The sequence below is a fragment of the Eubalaena glacialis genome, chromosome 19 (assembly GCF_028564815.1).
Source record: "Eubalaena glacialis isolate mEubGla1 chromosome 19, mEubGla1.1.hap2.+ XY, whole genome shotgun sequence".
Classification (NCBI taxonomy): domain Eukaryota; kingdom Metazoa; phylum Chordata; class Mammalia; order Artiodactyla; family Balaenidae; genus Eubalaena; species Eubalaena glacialis.
The window spans coordinates 44,584,863-44,608,611 of record NC_083734.1 but is presented as its reverse complement, the minus strand read 5'-3'; the positions used below and the strand labels follow the sequence as shown (position 1 = coordinate 44,608,611).

Here is a 23,749-nt window from a genome sequence, read left to right as displayed (position 1 = left end):
AGAAGCCCGCAAACCGCAATGAAGAGTAGCCCCCGCTCGCCGCAACTAGAGAAAGCCCATGCACAGCAACAAAGACCCAACGCAGCCAAAAATAAATAAATTTATAAAAAAAAAAAAAAAAAACTGAATCCAGATCAAACAACTGAAAGGCAAAGTGGCAGACTATCACTTTCCTTATTTAGACACTAAACTTGGCAGCTTTACTATATCAATTTACTTTGAGATAGGATCCTCTGGGTCTTTTTTTCTTTCTTTCTGTTAACACTTATTAAATCACACATCCTCCATTTTGAACTCAGGCAGTTGGTTTCTGGAGCTGTATTTACAAGTTGTCACATTTGACCACTTGTTTAACCAGTTGAGATCTGTTTGGATCCTGATTATATCTCTGAAGGCATTCAGAATACCTTCTAGTTTCATATTGTCTATAAGTTTGATAAACATCAGTATCAAACATAGCATTTGTAAAAGCATTACACAGGACAGAATCCTGTGCTATGATAGTGACCTTTCTCTGCTGTGTATTATTAAAATGTGTACTCCCGTAGGGGCACTAATAGCTTACGCTTCTTATATGTTTTTATTATGGTACAAAACAAATATACCGATTTTTTTCATTGCTGAAAAATGTGTTGCCAAAATCTCAGCATTCCCTCATTTACCCGTCTGGCATGCCCTTAACAAGAAGGAAATCATGTCAGGTTATTGAACCAAATGCCCGTTCCCATGATTATCTTTTTTTAAATCGGTTCTAAAATCTTGGTAAGATTACCATCATACCAGCCTGCACTTTGGGAGAGGTGATGGCTGGGGTGGGAAGACACGTGAAGGGGGAAGAGGAAATGAGAATACAGGGAAAACACTGTAGTGCTGCAACACTAAATCCTCGGGCTTCACTACGAACAACTGGTTCCTCCTCCGCCCTTTAGCTTAAAATGGGCTGGTGTTAACAAATCTGATGCAGCACAACAGCTTCAGAGGTTTCCCTTGATTCGTGATTTTACCAAGCAAACGAATTCAGTCAAACGATCTGCTTCAAACATAGGTAGAAACGAAAAAGAAACAACTCCAATGCCGCAGTGAAGCAGTGACAGGTCAACGATATCCACTCGGAAAGCCCAAGATGGCCGAGCGTGGAGCCGAAGGAGGCTGCCCGAATGCAACTCCCTTCGCCCGGTGCCCTACCGGGGGAAGTCAGGGGCCGCGCCACGCCCCCTCACGTCACCGATTTACGCAATCCCGCTCGCCCGCAAACTTGCCGCAGCGCGCCAGCCCCGCCCCCAGCCCCTCCCCCTGAAGAGCAGGGCAACCAGCGCCGCAAGTGAAGCATGCTGGGACCAGGTCTCGAGCCTCCCGGCAGCCCCTGCGACGGGCGGGGTACGTCAGGAGGTGGCCGGCGGCGGCCGTTCTCCGTAAGATGGCGGATCGGCGGCGGCAGCGCGCTTCGCAGGACACCGAGGACGAAGAATCTGGTGCTTCCGGCTCAGACAGCGGCGGTTCCCCGGCGCGGGGCGGCGGGAGCTGCAGCGGTAGCGCTGGAGGCGGCGGCAGTGGCTCTGTGCTTTCCCAGCGCGGAGGCCGAGCCGGGGCCCTTCATCTGCGGCGGGTGGAGAGCGGGGGCGCCAAGAGCGCTGAGGAGTCGGAGTGTGTGAGTGCGCGCGGGCGGGGCGGGCCGGGGGGCGGGCGGGGTGTAGGTGAACATGGGAGGCTGGGAGTTGACGGTAGATGCTGAGGCGTAACGTGTTCGAGAAGAGAGCTATCCCCGTGCGGTTTGCCTCCGGAGCCCCAAGCGAGGAGGAGCGGTTTGTGGGGGGAGGGCAGAGCTGCTGCGGATGAGAAGTGGATGTTTATTCAGAAATTGGGACTGGAGGTGAATAGACGGGACCTCCCTCGGATGCTACTTGTTAAAGATGTACCTTTCCTCGTCTCCCTTTCCAACTATTTTGTGTTCAGTTTTCAGCTCTCACCCTCTGGAAATCACAGAACTAACCCATGTCTTTTCCTTTCCTTCAGGAGAGTGAAGATGGCATCGAGGGCGATGGTGAGTAGCATCCTGACAGAGTTGTTTGCCCATAAACTCAGGTCAGCTGTTTCCAGCAATTGACATCCTCTCAGACTGTTAAGGATTTGGGGGAGGGTGCCACAAAGTGGCTCTTTGTAGCATAGAGCTTCAAAGCATACGTTTTAGCAGTATGATCCTGGGACAGTCAAAGTCACTCTTTGAACCTGTTTTCAATCTGTATATGGGGACTGTAATTTTATCTTCCTCATAGGTTGAAGTCAGAATTAAATGAGAGCTTTCGCTTGATCCGCAACAGGCAGTTAGGAGATGTAATTATAATAATTTGTGTTGAATTTTTTTTCTTTACATGTTTCTGTTTTCTTTCAGCTGTTCTCTCGGATTATGAAAGTGCAGAAGACTCAGAAGTGAGTGTGATAGTTTTTTTTTCCTATGGTGTAGGTTGGAAAATGTATTTTAAAAACTGTACACACCTGTGGTTCAAAAGTACCATCACCTACTTGTTACTCCTCTTGTGCATTCTTCATTTGTGCTTCTGAAAAACTATTATAAAGGCTCTTGTTCAGTTATAGGGAGGGAAGCTTGGTGTAAGCCTCTTCAGGCCACATGTGTTACACTGTTAATAGCTGGCTTTTCACCCTATCTAAAGGAAATAAGGTTCTAAATAAGAGAATGAGAACATTCTGAAGCCCTTTACAGGTTGTTTGACACTCCATTTCATGATGCCTAGGTAGTGAAGCCAGCCAGTTGGATATTTTTTCTCAGTATATCTGAAGACCTTAAAAGGGTAAGATTCTGAGTGGTTTGTGTCAGAAACATTTCTCAGTTTATGGATAAGGTTTTCTGTCTTTAGCAGAAAGTTTCCCTAAGCCAAACGTTTGTGAACTTACTTGTTTTGATTGGATAAACTACTAGAGACGCTCTCAGAATGGCTATTTGTTTCCTGGAGTTGTTGAACAGAGCCCTGAGATATAAGGAGGAATTGGATTGTGGATCAAAGGTTCATTCTATAAATTTTATAGAACTGTTGCTACATATTAGACTTTCCATTAAGCCCTGGAGATGCAACAGTGAACACTATAACAAAGTTCCTATCTTTAGGAATCTTACAACTTAGTAAGGAAGTCAGACAAACATTGAGGCAATCATAGGACTTGGTGACAACTGCTAGGGGATAGGGTTAAGTAGGGTGTTAATGGCCCGGTACTGAGTCCATCTTAGGCAGTCAGAGGAGAATGAATTGGAGTTAGCCAGGCAAACCATGTTCTAGGCAGAGGGAACAACCGCTACAAAAGCCCAGAGACAGGAGAGAAGATTAAATATTTGGAAACTTGAAAGTAGTTTGGTGTGGCTGGAACATTGTTGGGACAGGATGGATACAAGAAATAAGGGCATATTAGTGAGTAAGGGCCAGATCATGCGGGGATTACTTGTTCCTTCTCTTTATTAAGTGCCTGCTCAGTGCCAGGAGCTGTACTAGGCACTGGAATAAAAGACAGGCATGGTTCTGCCCTCATGGAATTTAGCAGTACATTCCAGGTCAGAGGGGGAAAATATAGACAGTTAACTAAGTAATTACAATAATGTTTGGTAAATGCCATGGTATTGGAAGCATAGGGTGCTTTGGGAGCACATAGCAGGGGCAACTAACTGGGTTTAGGGTGTTTGGAAATGTTTACAGGAGCGAATGTTCAAATAGAGACCTGAAGGGTGAATAGGAGTTAGCCAGGTAGAATTTTCTAAGCAGAGGGAACAGTGTGGAAAGAAGGTCTAGAAGGGATGGACTGCATGGTGAGTTGGAGGATATGAAAGGTTTAGTACCACTGGTGGTAAGGATGAATCTCAGTCCAGATTTTAAAGTACTTTATAAGCCAGGTTGAAAACTATTTGGATTTTATTCTAAGGAAGTAAAAAAGTGTACCAGGGTTTTAAACAAGAGTGTGATACAGGTTATGAATTAGACTTAAATTTTAAAGCAGTGTTTGTCAGATCCAGGGAACACCTACATGAAAAAATCCTACTGAAACAATCTTGCAGAGGGAGGGAAGACTCAGACATTTGTATGTTAACAAGATCCCAGGTTGAGTCACAGTAGTATTTTAGAATTATTATTTTTATAACCATTATTTTGTGTGCAGTGGGGAGAGTTGATCTGAAGGGAGCAAGATTAGAGACAGAAAAGCTAGTTAAGAAAGCTACTGTGGAAGTCTAGGAAAGTAGTAAGTGTGGCATGGAGTGGAGTGGTGGCAGTGAAAATAGAAGTGGACAGCACTGACAGTTATTTAGGCTATGGAATTGACAGAATGTGGTGATTGATGAGATGATTTATTTTCTTTGAAGTCAATGGTAAAGTTATCTGCAAAGAGTAAAAAGGAGATAAAGAGGTTTTGGAGTGAGGAATGTTTGCTGTAGTCACTAGAGAACAGAAACATCAGAAAGACTGCCAGGCAGTATGGAGTGTTCAGTGAGGTTTGGTGATTGTGACTTTATAGGAGTGTACCATTCTGTGTATAAATGAGTTTGGATGTTACTCTAACAGCAAAGAAAGAAAGGCTGTTGGAGGCTTAAGTGTGGAGGATGAATTGTGGATGAGGCAAGACTGGAGACAGAGCTGTTAAAAGGTTATTAGGATAGTCCAAGGAGCGTGATGGTGCCCTAAAGAAGGGACATGGCAGTGGCACTGGCAAGACACAGATTTGAGAGATATTTCGGTGATACTAATAGAACTTCTTGATTGATTGAATGTGGAGCCTGAATTAAGGAGGAGTCAAAGGGATGCTCAGGTTGATGAATGGTGTTATTCACTAAGAAACGGACCATAGGGGGAGGAGATTTCAGGAAGGACAGTGTTGGGTTAAGTTTTGGATGTTTTGAGATTGAGGAACATGTGGGACTTTGATGTGGCAATATCTAGTATATATTGTCTGAAATTTAAGAGAGGTGTAGTTCTGTTCTGTCAGATAGGGTAGTCACCAGCCAAATGTGGCTATTTAAATTAATTAAACTTAAAAGTTCAGCTCCTCAGTTGCGGTAACTACATTTTAAGTACTCAGTAGCCATATATGCACAGATAAAAACATTTCCATCATCCCAGAAAGATCTGTTGGACAGCACTTGTCTAGATTAGAGAAGTAGACTTGATATCTTGCCTTTCATTGTAATCTGTTACTTGCTTGAATTTCTTGTTGATTACTAACTGTATATACCTAGATGCTACACTTTAGTCTTGCCTATTTCTTAAATTTTGATCTATCTCTTAGTCTACAGTTTAGTTTTTCATCCCTTTGTTTTCTTTACAGTGTATCCATTGAAAAGATTTTGATGGTCACTCATTCATAGTACAACTCAGCATGCTCTTTCTGTCCTTTGTATTTCTTGCAAATTGTCTTTCCATGATATCCTTGGAAAAATACCAGTGTGACCCAAAGCTTTTATCTTGCACGGAACTGACTAATGAACACCTGATTTTCTTTCCCTTATAAGTCACTTGCTATTTTTGTCTAGATATTCCCAGTATATTTTCTTTAGGGTCCAATAAATTTATTAGAATTTGTCCTGGAGTTGGTCATTCTGGATCAGTGTTCATAGGTATGAGATGTGCTCTACAGTATGTCATGGAACTTCTATCCCAATATTCTTTTCCTGTCTTCAGTGTTTGACCCTTTCTCTGTAATCCTTTATATCTGTTTCTTCATTTTCTGTTGATTTTTAAATATTTTCTTCCTTTTCCCTTTTAATTTCTCATAAGGCATTATTGTTGTGTTTATCCACGCTTGTTTGTGTTCCTTCTAGTTTTAGACTTTGTATTTGAAATGAATTTTTTTTTTTAATTTCTGATATCTTCCTTTGAATGAATGAGTTCTTTCATTTCATTTTTGGATTTTTCTAATTCTGACTGATGTTCTTTCATGCCTTATATAATATTAATGTCTTTTTTGCTCATTTTGAAATAGAAGTTACAATTTTGATATGATATGCATGTCTTTTTGGCATGCTTTCATTGTAGGAATGCTATTCTACTTATTTTTTTTCCTCATAGCAAGTTTATGTGGGATTTGATCTCTGTATTTTTCCTTTGTTGATTTTAAAAATTAGTTTTCCTGATCTTTTTGAAGGAAGTACGGCTCAGAGTAACTTTTTCTAACTTCATAGAGCTCCCTCTTCAGTTGTTTTTCTGTAGTGTTAAAAAAATATATATGGTGGCTTGCTTTCTGAGATTTCCTGCTTTTGTTCCCTTCTCTAACTTGTTTTGGACCTTCTCTTTCCTTCATTCCTTTTATCCCTCTTCTGCTGAATTTGATTCTCTTCTCAACAGTTTTATTTTCAGTGTGTTACTCTCCTAGAGGGGAGCCCTGGCAGCCAGATTGGTTTTAAGATTTCAAAAGGGTTACACTGCTCTAACCCTTTCAGACCTTCTTATTGCAGGACCCTTAAACTCACATTCTGTTGGAGACAGTAAAACCCCTTCTGGTTTCAACTGTTATTCTCAGTTTTGCTTTCTTTTGACTACCTATTGACTAGTTCAGGGTTCTCCTGTTTTCAGGTCCATTTAGTGCTCTCTGCCTTTTCCAGCACTGATACCAATCTGATGCAGGTCTTGTGGCTGTTGATGCTTTGCTCTTATGTGCTTATATTTTGGGTCCTGGGGGAGATAGCTTGTAACCTAGTTTTGTTGTAAATGCTATCCAGAGGGTTTTGATCTTGCTCCCCTTTCATGTGGAGATTTGAAGAGATCAAAAACTATGCTGCTGCCATTTTCCCAGAATCCTCCAAGAAAATTTTTAAAAGAAATTAGCCTATGAAGGGGAGGCTAGAGAGCTGGTAGCTGGAAAGAAGGCTCTAATGTCAAGAGAGGGTTTGGTGATATTTTTTAAGTTGGAGAATAAAGTATGGCTAAAGGTTGAAGAAATCAGTAGAAAGGGAGAGAAAAGGGAGGGGATAGGTAATGCGTGTATTGGTGTCCTTGACTGAGTACATGAGGAGAAATAGGAAACAGACAAGAAAAACGTCTTCCATTGTAATTATAGAGAAGTGGGAAGGAAAGGTATATGGGGAGGAAGCTGGCATGCCCTGTGTTTTGTTTTCCTTGTGAAATAGAAGGAAAAACGTAAAGAATGGTTGTTGGTGGAAGGGCAGTGTAGGAATTGTGAGACTAAAGGAAGTTTGACTAGTTGAGGTTGGAGGTAGCACTGATGGGTGAAGTTGTATGATTTTTTTTTTTTTTTTTAACTCCCTTTAGTGATGATCAGAAGTCTGGTTGTAAGCTTAGAAAAAGCAGACAGTTAGTTGATCCAGTCTTGGGCACATGGGAGTAGGGGACTTGAGGGAATTACTAGTAGTGATTGAAATGAAGGGGTCACAGAGTTGAGAGAGGAAAGTGAATGTGGGAAAGGACTGATCTGTAGGGAAAAGGTAGAAATGTCAAGGGAGTGGATGTCTTAAGAAATTGGAGACTAGAGAGTAAAGGAGTAACTGGGGAAGAACAGGAATAACAGACAGGGTTTTTTTTTGTTTTTTTTTTTTAACAGCTTTATTGAGATATAATTTATGTGCCATTCAACTTACCCCTTTAAAGTGTACAGTTCTATAGTTTTTAGTATATACAGGTATGTGTGACCATTACCACAGTCAGTTTCAGAACATTTTCATCACTTCAAAAGGAAATTCTGGGGACTTCCCTGGTGGTGCAGTGGTTAAGAATCCGTCTACCAATGCAGGGGACATGGGTTCGATCCCTGGTCCGGGAAGATCCCACGTGCCACGGAGCAGCTAAGCCCGTGTGCCACAATTACTGAGCCTGCGCGCCTCAACTACTGAAGCCCATGCACCTAGAGCCTGTGCTGACCAAGAGAAGCCACCACAATGAGAAGCCCATGCACCGCAATGAAGATTAGCCCCTGCTCGCCACAAACAGAGAAAGCCCGTGTGAAGCAACAAAGACCCAACGCAGCCAAAAAATAAATAAACAAAATTTTTAAAAAAAGGTCCACAGCAAAAAAATCTTAAAAAAAAAAAAAGAAATTCTGTACCCTTTAGCTGTCATTTGCCCCCCACAGTTCCTCCATCCTCATTCGCTCCAGCCCTAAGCAACCACAAATCTACTTTCTGTGTCTAGAGATTTCCCTATTCTGGCCTTCTATATGAATGGAATCATATATTATATGGCAACATAATATAATATGACTGGCTTCTTTCACTTAGCATAATGTTTCCAAGGTTTTCATCCAAGTTGTAGCATGTATCAGTACTTCATTCCTTTTTTTTTTTTTTTTTTTTTTTGGCTGCTAGTTGCGTCATGCGGGGTCTCCGTTGAGGCATGTGGGATTTTTCTTTGCGGTGTGCGGGCTTCTCTCTGGTTGTGGTGTGCGGATTTTCTCTCTAGTTGTGGCATGTGGGCTCCGTAGTTTGTGGCACGCAGGCACTCTTGTTGAGGTGCATGAGCTCAGTAGTTGTGGCGCGCCGGCTTAGTTGCCCTGTGGTATGTGGGATCTTAGTTCCCTGACCAGGGATCAAACCCATGTCCCCTGCATTGGAAGTCAGATTCTTTACCACTGGACCACCAGGGAAGTCCCCTGTACTTCATTCCTTTTTATGGCTGAATAATACTACATTGTATGGATATACCACATTTTGTTTATCCATTCATCCATTGATGGACCCTTGAGTTTCTGTTTTTTTGTTATTATGAATAATGCTGCTGTAAACGTTAGTGTACAAGTTTTTGTGTGGTTGTATGTTTTCATTTCTCTTGGTTATGTACCTAGGAATGAAGTTGCTGAGTCATGTGGTAACTGTTTAATTGTTTGAGGAATTGTCAAACTGTTTTCCAAAGCAGCTGCACCATTTTACATTCTCAGCAGCAATGTATGGGAATTCCAGTTTCTCCACATTCTCAACAGCACTTATTATTGTCTTGATTTTTTGATTCCAGCCATCCTAGTAGGTATGAAATGGTATCTCATTTTGATTTGTATTTCCCTGATGAGTAATGATGTTGAGCATTATTTCTTGTGTTTATTGGCTATTCGTGTATTTTCCTAGAAGAAGTGGCTATTCAGATACCTTGTCCTTTTTTTAATTGGGTTTTTTTTTTATCATTGAGTTGTAAGAGTTCTTTATATATTCTAGGTATAAGTTTCTTATCAGATATATGATTTACAAATACTTTTTCCCATTCTGTGTGTTGTCTTTTCACTTTCTTGATGGTGTAAGGTTTCAGTGTTGATGAAGTCCAGTATATCTGTTTTTTCTCTTGTTGCTGTGTGTTTGGTGTCATATCAAAGAAGCTTTTGCTGAATCCATGCCAAATGCAAAGTCATGTTTTCTTCTAAGAATTTTATAGTTTTGGCTCTTATATTTTAGGTCTTTGATCCATTTTGAGTTAATTTTTTTTTTTTTTTTTTTTGAGTTAATTTTTTATAAGGGGTGAGGTAAGAGTCTAACTTCATTCTTTTCCATGTGGCTTTTTTTTTTTTTTTTTAATAAATTTATTTATTTATATATATATTTTTGGCTGCGTTGGGTGTTTGTTGTTGCCCGCGGGCTTTCTCTAGTTGCGGCGAGCGGGGGCTACTCTTCGTTGCGGTGCAGTGCTTCTCATTGTGGTGGCTTCTCTTGTTGCGGAGCACGGGCTCTAGGCGCACGGGCTTCAGTAGTTGTGACTCGTGGGCTCAGTGGTTGTGGCTCGCGGGCTCTACAGTGCAGGCTCAGTAGTTGTGGCGCACAGGCTTAGTTGCTCCAGGGCACGTGGGATCTTCCCAGACCAGGGCTCGAACCCGTGCCCCCTGCATTGGCAGGCAGGTGCTTAACCACTGCGCCACCGAGGAAGTCCCCCATGTGGCAGTTTTGATCAAAGTCTGGGGCGTTTAAATTTAAGATTTTTAAAAGATCAGGTTTACTTAAAAAAAAAATGTATATAACAGTTCCAGGTAAGACTGGTCTGAAGTGTGTACACGGAAGTGGATGACTAAAATGGAGGTGAAAACTGTGAGCTCCTTGCCATAGTCTTCAAATTAATGACAAGGTGGACCCAGGCAGAGGCATAGAGGTACGGGTTTCCCCCTTGGTCTGATAGAGCGTCCCTGTGAAACCTTTCGTAAGCTGAAATGGCTTAAAGCAAAGAAGCAATTACCTTAGGACACATCTTGCCAAGGGATGCACAACATAAATCGACATAAAGCGCGGATGCTCACAGACACAGTTCAAACCTGTGGCAGCTTGATGCTGAGAGGCTGAGTGTAGTTCCCAGAGCAGGAGCCTGGTGGTGCCACTCTTTCTGCTTGGGGTGTGGAGCTGCCAATATGACAGCTCACTGCAAAACAAAACACTGAGTACAGTTTTCACTTTTGCCTTTTTTCTTAAAACAAAAATTCTCTTGAAGCTTCTTTCAGTTTGTGAAAACAAGTGCTACTGTAGGTCTTTCATAAAAGTGAAGTGGTGTAATCTGAACTTTCGAGAAGCAGGGTATAGCTAGGTGATAGGAGCCTCAGAGAAGCAGCAGTTTAAAATGAGGTGGAGTTGGGATTAGCAGATACAAACTGGTATATATAGAATGGATTAACAACAAGATCTTACTGTATAGCACAGGGAACTATATTCAGTATCCTGTGATAAACCATAATGGAAAAGAATAGGAAAAAGAATGTTTATATATGTATAACTGAGTCACTTCGCTGTACAGCAGTAATTAGCATATTATAATTCAACTATTCTTCAATAAGTAATAAAAACAATAAAAATTAAAAAATTTTTAAATGAGGCAGAGGAATTAGATCTGGAAGAGACATTGAGAATGAGGAAGATACCAGCTCGACCTCTTACTCTGAAATATGTGGGGAATGGAAAAATGAGCTAAAACGTTTGCATGAGAATTCTGCCAGGGAAGCAGTTGCTTCAGTGGAGAGCTAGACTTTAGGGTTTGGAAGGGTGTTCACTGAATGGGAGAGTCAGCACTAGGGGAAAGGGTTTTGATGTCAGCCCATAGCTGAAGAAGCTTGACTCTAGGGTAGCACCTTGGCTTCCATTACACCAGACTTTGATGCTAATTTGGAGTCTCCTCAGCACTGTGCTATTTGTATCTTTCTGTCCTGCTCTGGAAACAAAATTAGTTTCTCATTTGGAATAAAAGAGTTGCCTCATTTGACATTCCACCACAGACTAAGAGGGGATAGAGCATAAAACAAAGTTCTCTCATTAATCATGCTGATACTATTTTAAGGTGTTTGAATTCAGTCAGTGTTGGGGTGGGGGGGAGTAGTGAATTAAGGTCACATACACACCAAGCAAGACTTTTTTTTTTTAAAGATGAAATCTTTATTATGATTATTATTATTTTAAAATATTTATTTATTTGCTGCGCCAGGTCTTAGTTGTGGCATGTGGGGTCTAGTTCCCTGACCAGGACTCGAACCTGGGCCCCCTGCATTGGGAGTGCGGAGTCTTAGCCACTGGACCACCAGGGAGGTCCCCCAAGCAAGATTCTTGCAATTTCTGCTACAGAAACTGAAGGGAACATAGGACCAAGGAAAGAACTGAATGATTACCACCCACCTATTCCCAACTCAAGAGGAGAGAAAACTTCTTGTGATTGAGGGGAAATGGGAAGAATCAAGGGTACTTGGTTGTTAAAAAGCTGTAGGTAAAGGCGTGGTTCTCATAGTGTGGGTGTGGTCAAGCAATCTCCCTGAACTCTGTGGTTTCATAGCAGTGTCACCTTTCTGGGACTCCTAACCCAAAACACTTAGAGGCCGAAATACCCTGATGCTGAGCAGGGAATAAAGGGGAAAGGGAATTAATTGACTTGTCTGGGCCAGTCAGGCAATCGCAGCCCTATTTGAAAAAAGGTCAGAGACTTAGAGCTTGAGAGCTTCTTGTTTCGTCAGGAATCTCAGTGAGTATCTTTGATCAGATTCCTGAGGCCATCCTGGACCTGGAGTCAGGAGAGGGTCTGGTACAGATTGAGTGTCAGACCCAGTAGGAGAATAAGAGACCAGTGTACACGAATCTACCAGGGGGGCAGAGGTATATTGGTACCCTTACATGTTAACCCAGCAGTGGGGACTAAACCACCTTCCCTTGAATCCATTTCTTTGTGTCCTCATAGGTCTCTAAACCTACCTCCCCTGGCCTATAGCCCTGCCTCCTTAGGTCCAAATCTTGGAAGGACAAGGATATGAGAGTAACTTTAGTCTAAAGCCAGCCCCCTTAGCAGGAGCCTTAGCTGCTCCCTTTCCCTACCTAGAACTAGCTACACCTCTATTGCCTAACCCTTTCTAGTGGCCCCTATTTAAAGGATGGCCTAAGGGACCCTTCTTTGTATGGACAGACCTAACACTTTCTATGTCACAAGGAGGATTATCCGGTTGTTTTTTGTTTGTTTGTTTGTTTTAATTGAAGTATAATTGATTGGATTATCCAATCTTGCTGTGCTAAGAGAGGGAAGAAAGTGGAGAGGAGAGAGAGCATTTGGGCTTTAATTTTTTTCATTTCTCAGGTGCAGTGATTGTACAAGTTCTTCTAAAGTTTTCCAGGTCAAAATTTTATAATTTTATCATTCTGGACAGAGTTGTTGGCTAAGGGGCTCTCACGCTACAGAAAATTTAGTATTTATATCATAGACATAAAAAATGTAAGCCACTATTTCCCAGATTGAGAGTAATAGTGCCTTGGGAAATCATGGAGTTATTATAAAGGGCTGCAAATTCACTAGCTATGTTCTCATTATCTGTAGACCAAATCAACATCTCCCACCTTTATGTACTACTATTATTGAATATATATATGAATTAATAAAATATTAATGTATTTAAAAGTATTATTGAATGTATAGCAGTTGTTTGTCATTACATGTTTTCTCAATTTGTGGATACTATACTGAGCTATTGTCTCATGGGGATCCATGAAAATTTTAGATCCTAAAAAGGGGTTCACATAATCTAAAAGGTTGGGAATCTCTGTTCTAAGCCATTTTGAGATGAGAGAATTAACAACTTGAGTTAGAGTGTAGTTATTAGGCACTGCATGTTTAAGAGACAGTTCATTGAGAGGGAGAGAAATTATCAACAAAGATAAAGCTCCTTCTGTATGCTAGACACTTAAAGCCTCCCATCCATATCCCCTGGGCTTCTTCCCCAGAGGCTGCCACTGTTTTTGGTTTTTGTTTTTTTTTTCTCCCAGTTTTATTAAGGTATAATTGACATATAGCACTGTGTAAGTTTAAGGTGTACAGCATAATGATTTGACATACATCATGAAATGATTATCACAATAAGCTTAGTGAATGAAAGAGGCTGCTGCTGTTAACAGTTCCTTGCATTTCTTCCTGGAAAACTTACAGGAATCTATATAAACATATATATATTTTGGCCACACTGCACGGCTTGTGGGATCTCAGTTCCCTGACCAGGGATTGAACCCAGGCCCTTGGCAGTGAAAGCATGAGCATGGAGTCCTAACCACTGGACCGCCGGGGAATTCCCTGTATATATATTTTTTTAATGTGCTTTTAATTTTTTTAACAATGTTTCTGTTCTCTAGAAATTTTAGTAAGAATATTGATGTGTTTGCTTTAATTCTTACATTACAGTAAAATTTGTTAGAAAATGTTTTCCTAAAGAATGGAAAGTTTAAAAAAAAAATGGAAAATTTTAAAATACACCATTCAGATCTTATCTCCACAGCTGACAGGGAAACTTTTTTCAGGGTGATGAAGGGGAGTACAGTGAAGAGGAAAACTCCAAAGTGGAGCTGAAATCAGAAGCCAATGATGCTGCTAATTCTTCAGCAAAAGACGAGAAGGGAGAAGAAAAGCCTGACACCAAAGGCACTGTGACTGGAGAGAGGCAAAGTGGGGATGGACAGGTTAGTACCCACCAAAGGCCTCCATTTGGGTTCTGGAATAGGAGCTCTTAACCTTGGAGTGAGTAAGGAGTCCTTTATCTGTCCGATAGGAGAGCACAGAGCCTGTGGAGAACAAAGTTGGTAAAAAAGGCCCTAAGCATTTGGATGATGATGAAGATCGGAAGAACCCAGCATACATACCCCGGAAAGGGCTCTTTTTTGAGCATGATCTTCGAGGGCAGACTCAGGAGGAGGAAGTCAGGTAACAGCCACTTGCTACTGCTCTGTAGTATGTTAGTATGTATTTAGTGCTTACTATTGAAATATATGCCAGGCACTTTGCTAAGTGTTTTACTTGTATTATCTCATTTACTATTCACAACATTTTAAGGTAAGTACTGTGATTATCCCTCTTGTACAAATGAGGAAAGTAAGGCTTAGAATATTTAGTGACTCTTGGTGGAGGGGCTGGGATCCAGACCCACACTTTCACTGCCTTCTTTAATCTGAGGCTCAGAACCTCTGGGATTTGAAATACTTGCATAGGTGGCCTTATAGGAGAGAGATGTTTCCAGAGTGCTGAGTAGTTTGAAGTGAAGTCTCTCCTCATTTCTATTCCTGTTACATTTGAGCCCAGCAGGCCCTGAGGTGCTGTGATTCACTCTTGCTTTTGGAAGGCCTGTTTTGTATAGCCTGTTGGGGAAGATGGAGAAAATACCTGAGTTCCTACTGTTTCCCTGCCCAACCCTGTTTATTTCATGAACATCTTTACTTGGCAGAATCTGCCAACCTAAGACACTTTTCCCTGGTTTCAACCAGACCCAAGGGACGTCAGCGAAAGCTGTGGAAGGATGAGGGTCGCTGGGAGCATGACAAGTTTCGGGAAGATGAACAGGCTCCAAAGTCCCGACAGGAGCTCATTGCTCTTTATGGCTATGACATCCGCTCAGCTCACAATCCTGATGACATCAAACCCCGAAGAATCCGGAAACCCAGGTGAGGAAATTTTGGAGCCTACACTATTGATATTTACAGGAGAAAAACTCTGCTTTTTAAAATGCTATTCTGGCCCGTAATTGGGTGAGGAATATGGGAAGTCTCCCTGACCCTCAGTTTATGTCTGTAGTGGTCCCTTTTGTTATTCCTCTGTTCCGTTTGTTCAGGTTTGGGAGTCCTCCACAAAGAGATCCGAACTGGATTGGTGAGCGGCCAAATAAGTCCCATCGCCACCAGGGTCCTGGGGGCACCTTACCACCAAGGACATTTATCAACAGGAATGCTGCAGGTACTGGCCGCATGTCTGCTGCCAGGAATTACTCTCGATCTGGAGGCTTCAAGGAAGGTTGTGCTGGTTTTAGGCCTGTGGAAGCTGGTGGGCAGCATGCTGGCCGGTCTGGTGAGACTGTTAAACATGAGACTAGTTACCGGTCACGGCGCCTGGAGCAGACTCCAGTAAGGGATCCATCTCCAGAAGCAGATGCTCAAGTGCTTGGCAGTCCTGAGAAGGAGGAGGCGGCCTCAGAGATACCAAATCCTGCTCCTGACACTGCACCACCAGCTCCTGACAGGCCTATTGAGAAGAAATCCTATTCCCGGGCAAGAAGAACCAGGGTCAAAGCTGGAGATGCAGTCAAGGTTGCAGAGGAGGTGCCCCCTCCACCTGAAGGGCTGACCCCAGCACCTCCAGTCCCAGAAACTACGCCTCCTCCGCCTGCTAAGACTGGGAACTGGGAGGCTCCAGTGGATTCTACTACAGGTGGACTTGAACAAGATGTGGCACAACTAAATATAACAGAACAGAATTGGAGCCCAGGGCAGCCTTCATTCCTGCAATCACGTGAGCTTCGGGGTAGGTACCTTAGGGATAGTGACTCGCTTTTTCCCCTTTATATCATTGGACTTAGGGGCATGGGACTTATGTCTCTCAGGGATGTGGTGTCTGACAATATCTTCATTAACTGCAAGGAACAGATGGATTCATAGGTATATTCATTCAAAAACCTCAGAGCAGTTTTATCTATTGCACAAGACTACCCCACTACTTTGCTTACTATTAACTGATCAGTCATCAGTACTGAGCTCCTGAGTACAGAATCCGTTACCAGTTGCTGTAGAAAAAGTGGAAGAAGGCAGTGTTCTTATTATTTAAGCTAATGGTTAAATGTTTCAAGGCAGAAACTGCATTTGAATTTGGATGAGTATCTCCTAATCTTTTTGAAAGGAAAGCCTCTCTAATTTCCTCAGTCTTCTAGAGCCAGGCTGCCCAGTAGAACTTTCTGTACTGATGGTGCTTTTGAATACTTGTAATATGGCCAGAGTGACTGAGAAACTGAAGTTTTAATTTTAATTAATTGAAATTTAAATAACTACATGTGGCTAGTGGATATCCTGTTGGACAACATAGTGCTAGTGACTAGGACCTGTCTACCACCCCTCTCCCCCATCCTTTTTTTCTTCCTCCAGTCAGATAGATCAGAGGATCTTTTCCTTAGTTTCTGAAATCTAATTCGAGCTCAAAGATTGGAAATCCTCATTTGGACTGGCAATTTCTGCATTCTTATCTGGTGTGCGTAATTTTTGAACACCGAAAACCAGGGTAGCCTAAACTGGACCTGGAGTTGATCTTTGGTTAGAGGAGTACACTCTCCTACCAATGCCTTATTACCATTGGAAGACAGTCTCTAGAACATTCCCTTTTGTCCTGAGTCATCTTCAGCCAGAGGGGAATCTCTTCCCATACTTCTAGCCCAGACCTCTGTGGCCAGGAATAATCAGGTAGATTTAGAACATCCTCCCCTCTCTAGTTGTTGCTCAGAGACTTCAGGGCTGAGATTTTTCAATATGTTTGATAATGTAATATGCTAATTATAACCTCCCAGGGATTCTGTGCAGGGAAATACTTGATGGGAAGATTTTGAACTTGGCATTTTCTGAATTGCATTACTGAAGTATTTTTTTTTTTTCACGTTCAAAGGTTTTATTGCTATATTAAGGTGGCAGGCAGTGGGGGCAAATCTCCAAATGCTGGAGTTGACAGGAAGCAGAGATAGTTTAAAAGGAATTTTGTTAGTTTAAAGGAAGAAAGCCATTCCCCATGTTGGGATTCTTCAGCCTGTCACTTTCTTGATGGTATCTTGAGTCCCATTCACATCTGTCTGCTCTGCAGCAGTGACTTTTTTGGTGTATTACAGGTATGCCCAACCACATACACATGGGAGCAGGACCTCCACCTCAGTTTAACCGGATGGAAGAAATGGTACAGAAGGGGGAAAGGGGCACATGTTGGGGGTTGCATGTCACAGCTTGTTCACTGTTTAAACTAAGTCAGTTTTCGCATGTTTCCCTTTTAATTTGGGTCTCCCGAAATGTAGAGTACAGGGTTTGGGTTTAGATCTTGATGCTTTTCATTGGTTTTTGAATTCTTTTTGCAAATACTTTTTTTAACACTGCCATGTACCAGGTAAGTGTTTTGTAGTACCTAAAGGAGGGTGGGACATGATACGAGAGTCAGCCTTTTGGAAGTCTTCTTGCTCAGACCTCTTTCTTTATTTCAGGGTGTCCAGGGTGGGCGAGCCAAACGCTATTCATCTCAACGGCAAAGACCTGTGCCGGAGCCCCCTGCCCCTCCTGTGCACATCAGTATCATGGAGGGACATTACTATGATCCATGTGAGTTTATTTTTATTGTTGGAGTATCTTTCTTGGCAGGGTGAAGTGAACTAAGAGACCAGCCTCCTGCCTCCTGAATTTCCCTTCTGACCTCTCCTTGTGGTTAACAGACATTCTCTGGTTGCTGTTTTCTTCACATGGAAATGAGAACATCTTTTCAAAGGGCTTGGGGGACAAGGAGACTTGTCCATGTGATGTGAAGAGTGAGGGTTTATGAGAGTCCCAATGTGATATCTTACAGTGCAGTTCCAGGGACCAATCTATACCCATGGTGACAGCCCTGCCCCACTGCCTCCTCAGGGCATGATTGTGCAGCCAGAAATGCACCTTCCCCACCCAGGTAAGCTTTGCGCCTCTGCTTATATGCTTCCAGTACGTGAGGATATGTGTTGGGGGCTTCACAAACCCCATCCTCCTGAGCTCTGTGCTGCTTGCTAATGAAGCTGGCCACTTTGGCTGCTTGGGCAACAAACTCCTCTTGGGTCCATCCTGAGGACTTCCACCCTGAGCAGTTTGTGGTGAGCAGTCCAGCCAGGCCATCCCATGGAAATGGTGTTACCTTTTATTTCAGTTTTTGTTTTCTTCTTGTCCAGGTTTACATCCCCACCAGACACCGGCGCCTCTGCCCAATCCAGGCCTCTATCCCCCACCAGTGTCCATGTCTCCAGGACAGCCACCACCTCAGCAGTTGCTTGCTCCTACCTACTTTTCTGCTCCAGGCGTCATGAACTTTGGTAATCCCAGTTACCCTTATGCGCCAGGGGCACTGCCTCCCCCCCCACCGCCTCATCTATATCCTAACACGCAGGTGAGATGGCTAATGAGATTTTCCTAAGTACACATCCTTTAAATCAGACAGGAATATAGTATGAGGAGACTGCTCAAGGAATTGGAGACAACATTTCAATGCCACTGATTTGCATGTGGTGTCAGGACGCCTCTTGGTGGTCAGGAGCTAGAAATGCAGCTTATGTGATGCCCATCATCTGTTTCTTCTCTTCCATTTCTTTAATGGTGTTTTTCATTCAAGTGTTTTAGTATGTCTTAGGTTGGCATGTCTGCTATTTATTCAACTGCATAATGAAGCTGTATTCTACTTAGCAGCCCTACCCCTCCCTGTACTGTTTAACTCCCAGAAGGTTGACACCATGTGGTATCTGGAGTGTCACCACTGAGCTCAGTCTCTTCCATTTGTCAGCTGATGGTAGGAATTAGAGAAAGCTGGGTAGTACTTTGAAGAAGTAAGAACCGTATTAGGACATATTAAGGCAGAAATGAATAATTATTTTAAAGGGGGGCAGCTTAGAGATTTATAAATTCCCCGATACTCTTATTTTTGTGCCTGAATAATGTTTCCTGTTTATCATAGTTTGGATGAATTAATTCCTTTTTCTTCTCCTTGCTTATTGGGGTCCCAGGCCCCATCGCAGGTATATGGAGGAGTGACCTACTATAACCCCGCCCAGCAGCAGGTGCAGCCAAAGCCCTCCCCACCCCGGAGGACTCCCCAGCCAGTCACCATTAAGCCCCCACCACCTGAGGTATGAGAGCTCCTAGGGAAGGAGCTCTAAACAAGGGATGTTTAGGGCACATCCGACCTCAGTGGGCTTTCCTTTTCTTCAGATTTCTCTCCTTTTCTGGGTGTGTTTCTATGGAAAATGGTCTTTTTTTTTTTTTTTTTTAAATAAAAATGACCTGATAACAAATTCCAACTTTATTTCAGGTTGTAAGCAGGGGTTCCAGTTAATGTGAATTTCTGAATATTTTAAATCTAACATCGTATAAAAGTAAGTGTACAACTTAATATGACTCAGAACATTCTTAAAACTAATGCTTATGCTTATGTGCTTAACAGTCACCTAATTAATGCTCTAAGTTGTAATCATGGGATATCTCAGGGGGAGGCTTAGAGGAGTCCCAAAATTTGCCAGTTTCTTTGTTTTATGAATGCACTGAGCAGGGTTGAGTAGAAACCACTGTTAATTTGGTAGCATTTTATTTGGGAAGCTGGAAGGAAAAAATGCAGGAGGGCATTCCTTATTAAGGAAAGGGGAAATCTAAATTTGAGGTGTTACAGCAGAGCCAATTCTAAAGGTCATGGAGGAGAAAGACCATGGGGGTTTTGTTGTTTTGTTTTGTTTTAGGGATATTACTTTAATATACATTATTTAGAAATGTGGCTTTTTGAAAATAGCTTGTAAATGCCCAAAAGGTCCACTAACACTTTGGTGGTTCTTCCCTTTTTCTCACCCCTGTCAGGACAGCAGAGGTGAGAACCCAGGATAGAAAACAACCGGCTGTCTACTACCAGGAGGGCTTCGAAGATATAGGGTGGCTCCTACCAGCAAGCAGCTGAATGGGGGGAACCCCTGCCTTCCTCAGAGGATAGGCTCTGTTGGAGAAAGGGAGAAACAAGTGGACTTCCTCCCGTTTTCAGTCTTTCTTTGAGTTGGCTGTGCTCAGAGGAGCAGAGATCCAGACAGCCCAGGCTTCTGAGTCTACATCTAGGAGCCCACATCTTTTGCTCTTCTTCACTTTCTCCTGGGAAATTCAAGCATCTGCTGCTCCCAGGGAAGCTCCATCCTGTTTTGTTTTCTAAGATGTTCGTTTTTAAAGCCTGGCTTGCTATTCTTAAATTAATATTCCTTTAAACCCCGCGCCCCCCCCCCCGCCCCTTTTCTCTCTCTCTGCCTTTAAATGAAACAAGTTCATTCTCTGGTTTGCTAGCTTCTCTGGGTTCCCTTTTGGCTCTTCCCTGCATCCCAGATAATTGAGACCTTACCAGCCAGTCTTCCCCCACCAAGTCTACAAAGAGCTGGCCTTTCATTTTTGGTTGGCCTTTGTTATAGTATACTTGGACTCTCTTAACTCTTCTAACCCTATGGAAACATAGCTGTCTGCACAGAGTGTCCCGTTGTGGAGAAGATCTCAAAGTGTGTGGTAGGAGTCCTTCTTCTTGACTTCGGTTTTTAGAATTCTGGGCCTCCATCAGTCTCTGTACTCTGGTAGACTTCAGTTCTCTACTAAGGGCAAAGTCTCAACGGTGGAGAGAGATGGCAAACTAGATGCTTTAGTGAGAGAGGAAGGGTGGAGCGAGACTCTTCGCACCTTAGGGGTATGTATTCACACAGTCCTCAGGGCTCAGTCTTTGAGGTAAGTGGAATTAGAGGGCTCTGCTTTTCTTTACATCCTTTCTACCACACCCCTTCCAGTTGCTATGGACCAATGCATCTCTCTAGAGGCAGATATTACCCAGCCAGCGGTCTTCCCTGTCCTTTGCAATTGCTCTTCTCCATGTCTTTCCTGCTACAAGTGTTTTAGATGTTACTACCTTGTTTTCCCTGAGTTTTACTCCTGTCCTTGCAGACAGAGGATACCACACCTGGGCCTAAAGCCTAAGGAAACCAGTCACTTTTCAGGGCAAGGGCTCCTCCCTCCTTTCCTTCTTATCTATGGCGCTGAACCCCTCCCCTGCTGCCTCTTTGGAAGAGATTCCTGTTACTGCAGCACTTGTGACTGCCAGGGGTAACTTGGCCGTTGTCCCTGTCCTCCTACAGAACCTGAGGGAGAAGGTGGCAGCTGTGTCTCTCCCCAAGTAAGGTCACTAATTCTGTTCCTTCTCTTCAGCAGCTGGCTTAACCACTCTGAGTCACAGGGGTGGGAGGGGAAAGAGGCACTCAAGCTGTAACCCCCAAGGAGGAAACAACTAAGAGATTCTTCCAGGGGTGGCTGATGGTTGTGCCTTTTGTAGGCTGTTCCCTTTGCCTTAAACCTGAAGATGTCTCCTCAAGCCAGTGGGCCACATGCCCAGATTCCCAGACCTTAAGACACTGTGACAGTTGTCTCTGTTGGTCCACTGTGTTTTGTTGCAAGAGTTTCTCCATGTGTATTGTTCTTGTTTGTTACTGTTTTAAAGGGTGCACATATGTGATTGGCATTGTGACTTGGAGAAAATAAAATTTAGACATGTAAACTTGGCTCCTTTGCCAGTGTTTTGCATGAGTCTTGATTTGGGAGGGAGGGAAGGGGACCCCCTGATTCCCTAGAGTCACAGTCCCAGCTTGAGCCAACTCAGAATTGTGAAATGGAAGCCCAGAGAGGTGAGGACCCCCTATGAGGCCACAAATGACTGTACTCCCCATTAATTTTCTTAACCCCATTGCCACATAGACACCAGGATATGCAGTCTCTTAGACTGGAAGTGCAAGGGACAGAAAAACTAGTGAGATGTTGCTTACCCGCATGAACAGCTAGTAACCCTCATGCCTGCCTTTGTGCTTGGCAAGTAAGTTTCCCAGGGTGTTGCCCCACATGTCAATACAACTGTACCAGGTCTTGGATGAGGGGAAGGTGCAAATAGCTAGCTGTCCTCTTGAAAAGGAAAATTTGCGCTGGCACTGAAGTATCAAGGACCACAGTCTAAGAGAGAGGCTCCTATCAGTCTTAGTACAAGTAAAGAAGAGGGGCAATTGAAAGACCAGCTCTGGCTCGTGGTCCCAGTTACCTCGGCCACTTGGTAGCTAGCTTTGAGTTGACTATTTCCTCCTCCAGATCCTCCAGATCCTCGGTGGTGTGGAAGTTTACTACAAAGGCTATCCCTGGTGTGGGGAAGCAGTTGAATTCAGTGTGGAGCTGGCAGCATCTGTCTTTGGGTCCCACAAGTCTTTGTACACTGGGGGCATGGGCATCATGGTGCATCTTAAAATGACAGTTGGGACTCCCTCCTTTGGTGCTGCTGCCACAGCCAGAGAACCATTGACTCTTCTGACCCTCAGCCCTAATTCCTCTTTGATTAATGTCAGTTTACTTACCTTCTCCCCTGCAGAGTGATGGGTAACTATGGGCCTGATCTCTTGGGGTCATCCAAAGAATGCCAGCCAGCCTTGGGGGCGCATAGCTGGCAGGAGGAATGAGCATGATATTTCCCCCTCACCCCTGCCTCTGGATTCTCCAGTCCTGCAGTTAGATCCCATTGCTCTCTCTGTTGCCCTGGTAACCAGCTCAGCAAGAAGAAACTCAAGCTCAGCAAAGCCCCCAGGTTCTCTGCCCTCCCAGCCTGCCTCTCAGTGGGCAGAAAGAAGGCGAGTGTTAAGGGGCAGATGGACCAGCCTTAGGTAGCCCTGCCCTATCCCCTTCCGGAAGTCCATGGGCTGGGCTTTCACAGTTTTTTGCCTCCATTTCCTCACAGGTGTTAATCATACCACCCTCTCCCTCTATTTCTTCATGGAGTGTAGATGCCCTGCCAACAATCCTCCCCACAAGGTCGGCGCACAGGCTTTGTGGGAGACTCAGAAGAGCCAAGGACTTAGAATCCCCAAGTTGTCTCCCAGCATCTGCAGCCCACTTAGGTTGGGTTGTCCCTCTAGGGCAGTGATTTTCAACCCTGGCTATATGAATCACTTGGGGATCTTTTAAAAAATACCATAAACGTTGGCCCTACCTCAGAGATCTGATTTAATTGATTTGAGATGTGGCCTGGGGAACAATATTTTTGAAAAGTTCCCTGGATTACAGTGTGCAATTGGGGTGAGAACCACTGCTGTTCTAGGAGGACCATAACTCGATGCTGGTTTTCCTCTCTGATTCAAGGTCTTGAACTTAGTCTATGCCTGACATCCTTGAGTAGTTGGAGGGTGCTGAGGTCTTGTTTCCCCACATTCCAGTTTCCAGAAGTCTCTTTGACCCTTCTATTTGCAGCCCCTACACCCTCCACACTGCCCAATTCTTCCCCCTTCCTAGCCGACAATCCCAAATCCTGCCCAGAGAGGATGTTACCAAGGCAACCAGTTTAATCTGGTAACTGTGGCATGTGCTGGGAGTGGAGCCCTCCCCTCTCCTTACTTGGTTCATAAAATGCCTGGGGAGCTCCAAGCCACTCCAGCCAGTTTCCCCTCTTAACCCCAGGTATATTAGGGTATCCAATAAAGTGGGTCCAGGAAACTGATACTTTGATCTTTATTCTAGCTTCTTAGCCAAAATTGTGCTCTCTCCTTTTTTATTACTGTTCCTTTTTGCAAATCCACAAACAGATGGGTGTGCAAAGCTTTATTTCTGTAAACACATGCTCTTGTACACGTAGGACCAGATAAGCACACACAGTAACACATGTGTAATACATACCCTATTCAGTTCTACCACCACTCCCAGCCTTTAGCGTTCCTGTCCCTGCCTGGTCCGTGCACAGTAAACAGAGGCGGGGCACTGTCCAAGGAGCCTCGACCC

The 23,749-nt window shown here is 43.5% G+C and overlaps 1 protein-coding gene across 1 annotated transcript; it reads left to right on the top strand.

Annotated features, from left to right (window-relative positions):
* Positions 1 to 1,373: 1,373 nt before the first annotated feature.
* CASC3 (CASC3 exon junction complex subunit) lies at positions 1,374 to 21,500 on the top strand. The gene is made up of 14 exons (XM_061175916.1): positions 1,374 to 1,648; positions 2,014 to 2,041; positions 2,390 to 2,427; positions 13,721 to 13,879; positions 13,969 to 14,120; positions 14,678 to 14,854; positions 15,022 to 15,707; positions 17,050 to 17,114; positions 17,413 to 17,527; positions 17,769 to 17,867; positions 18,121 to 18,335; positions 18,946 to 19,068; positions 19,251 to 19,314; positions 19,787 to 21,500. Exons 1-13 carry the CDS (start codon positions 1,418 to 1,420, stop codon positions 19,272 to 19,274), a joined length of 2,112 nt encoding a protein of 703 aa, XP_061031899.1. The 5' UTR covers positions 1,374 to 1,417; the 3' UTR covers positions 19,275 to 19,314; positions 19,787 to 21,500.
* Positions 21,501 to 23,749: the final 2,249 nt, after the last annotated feature.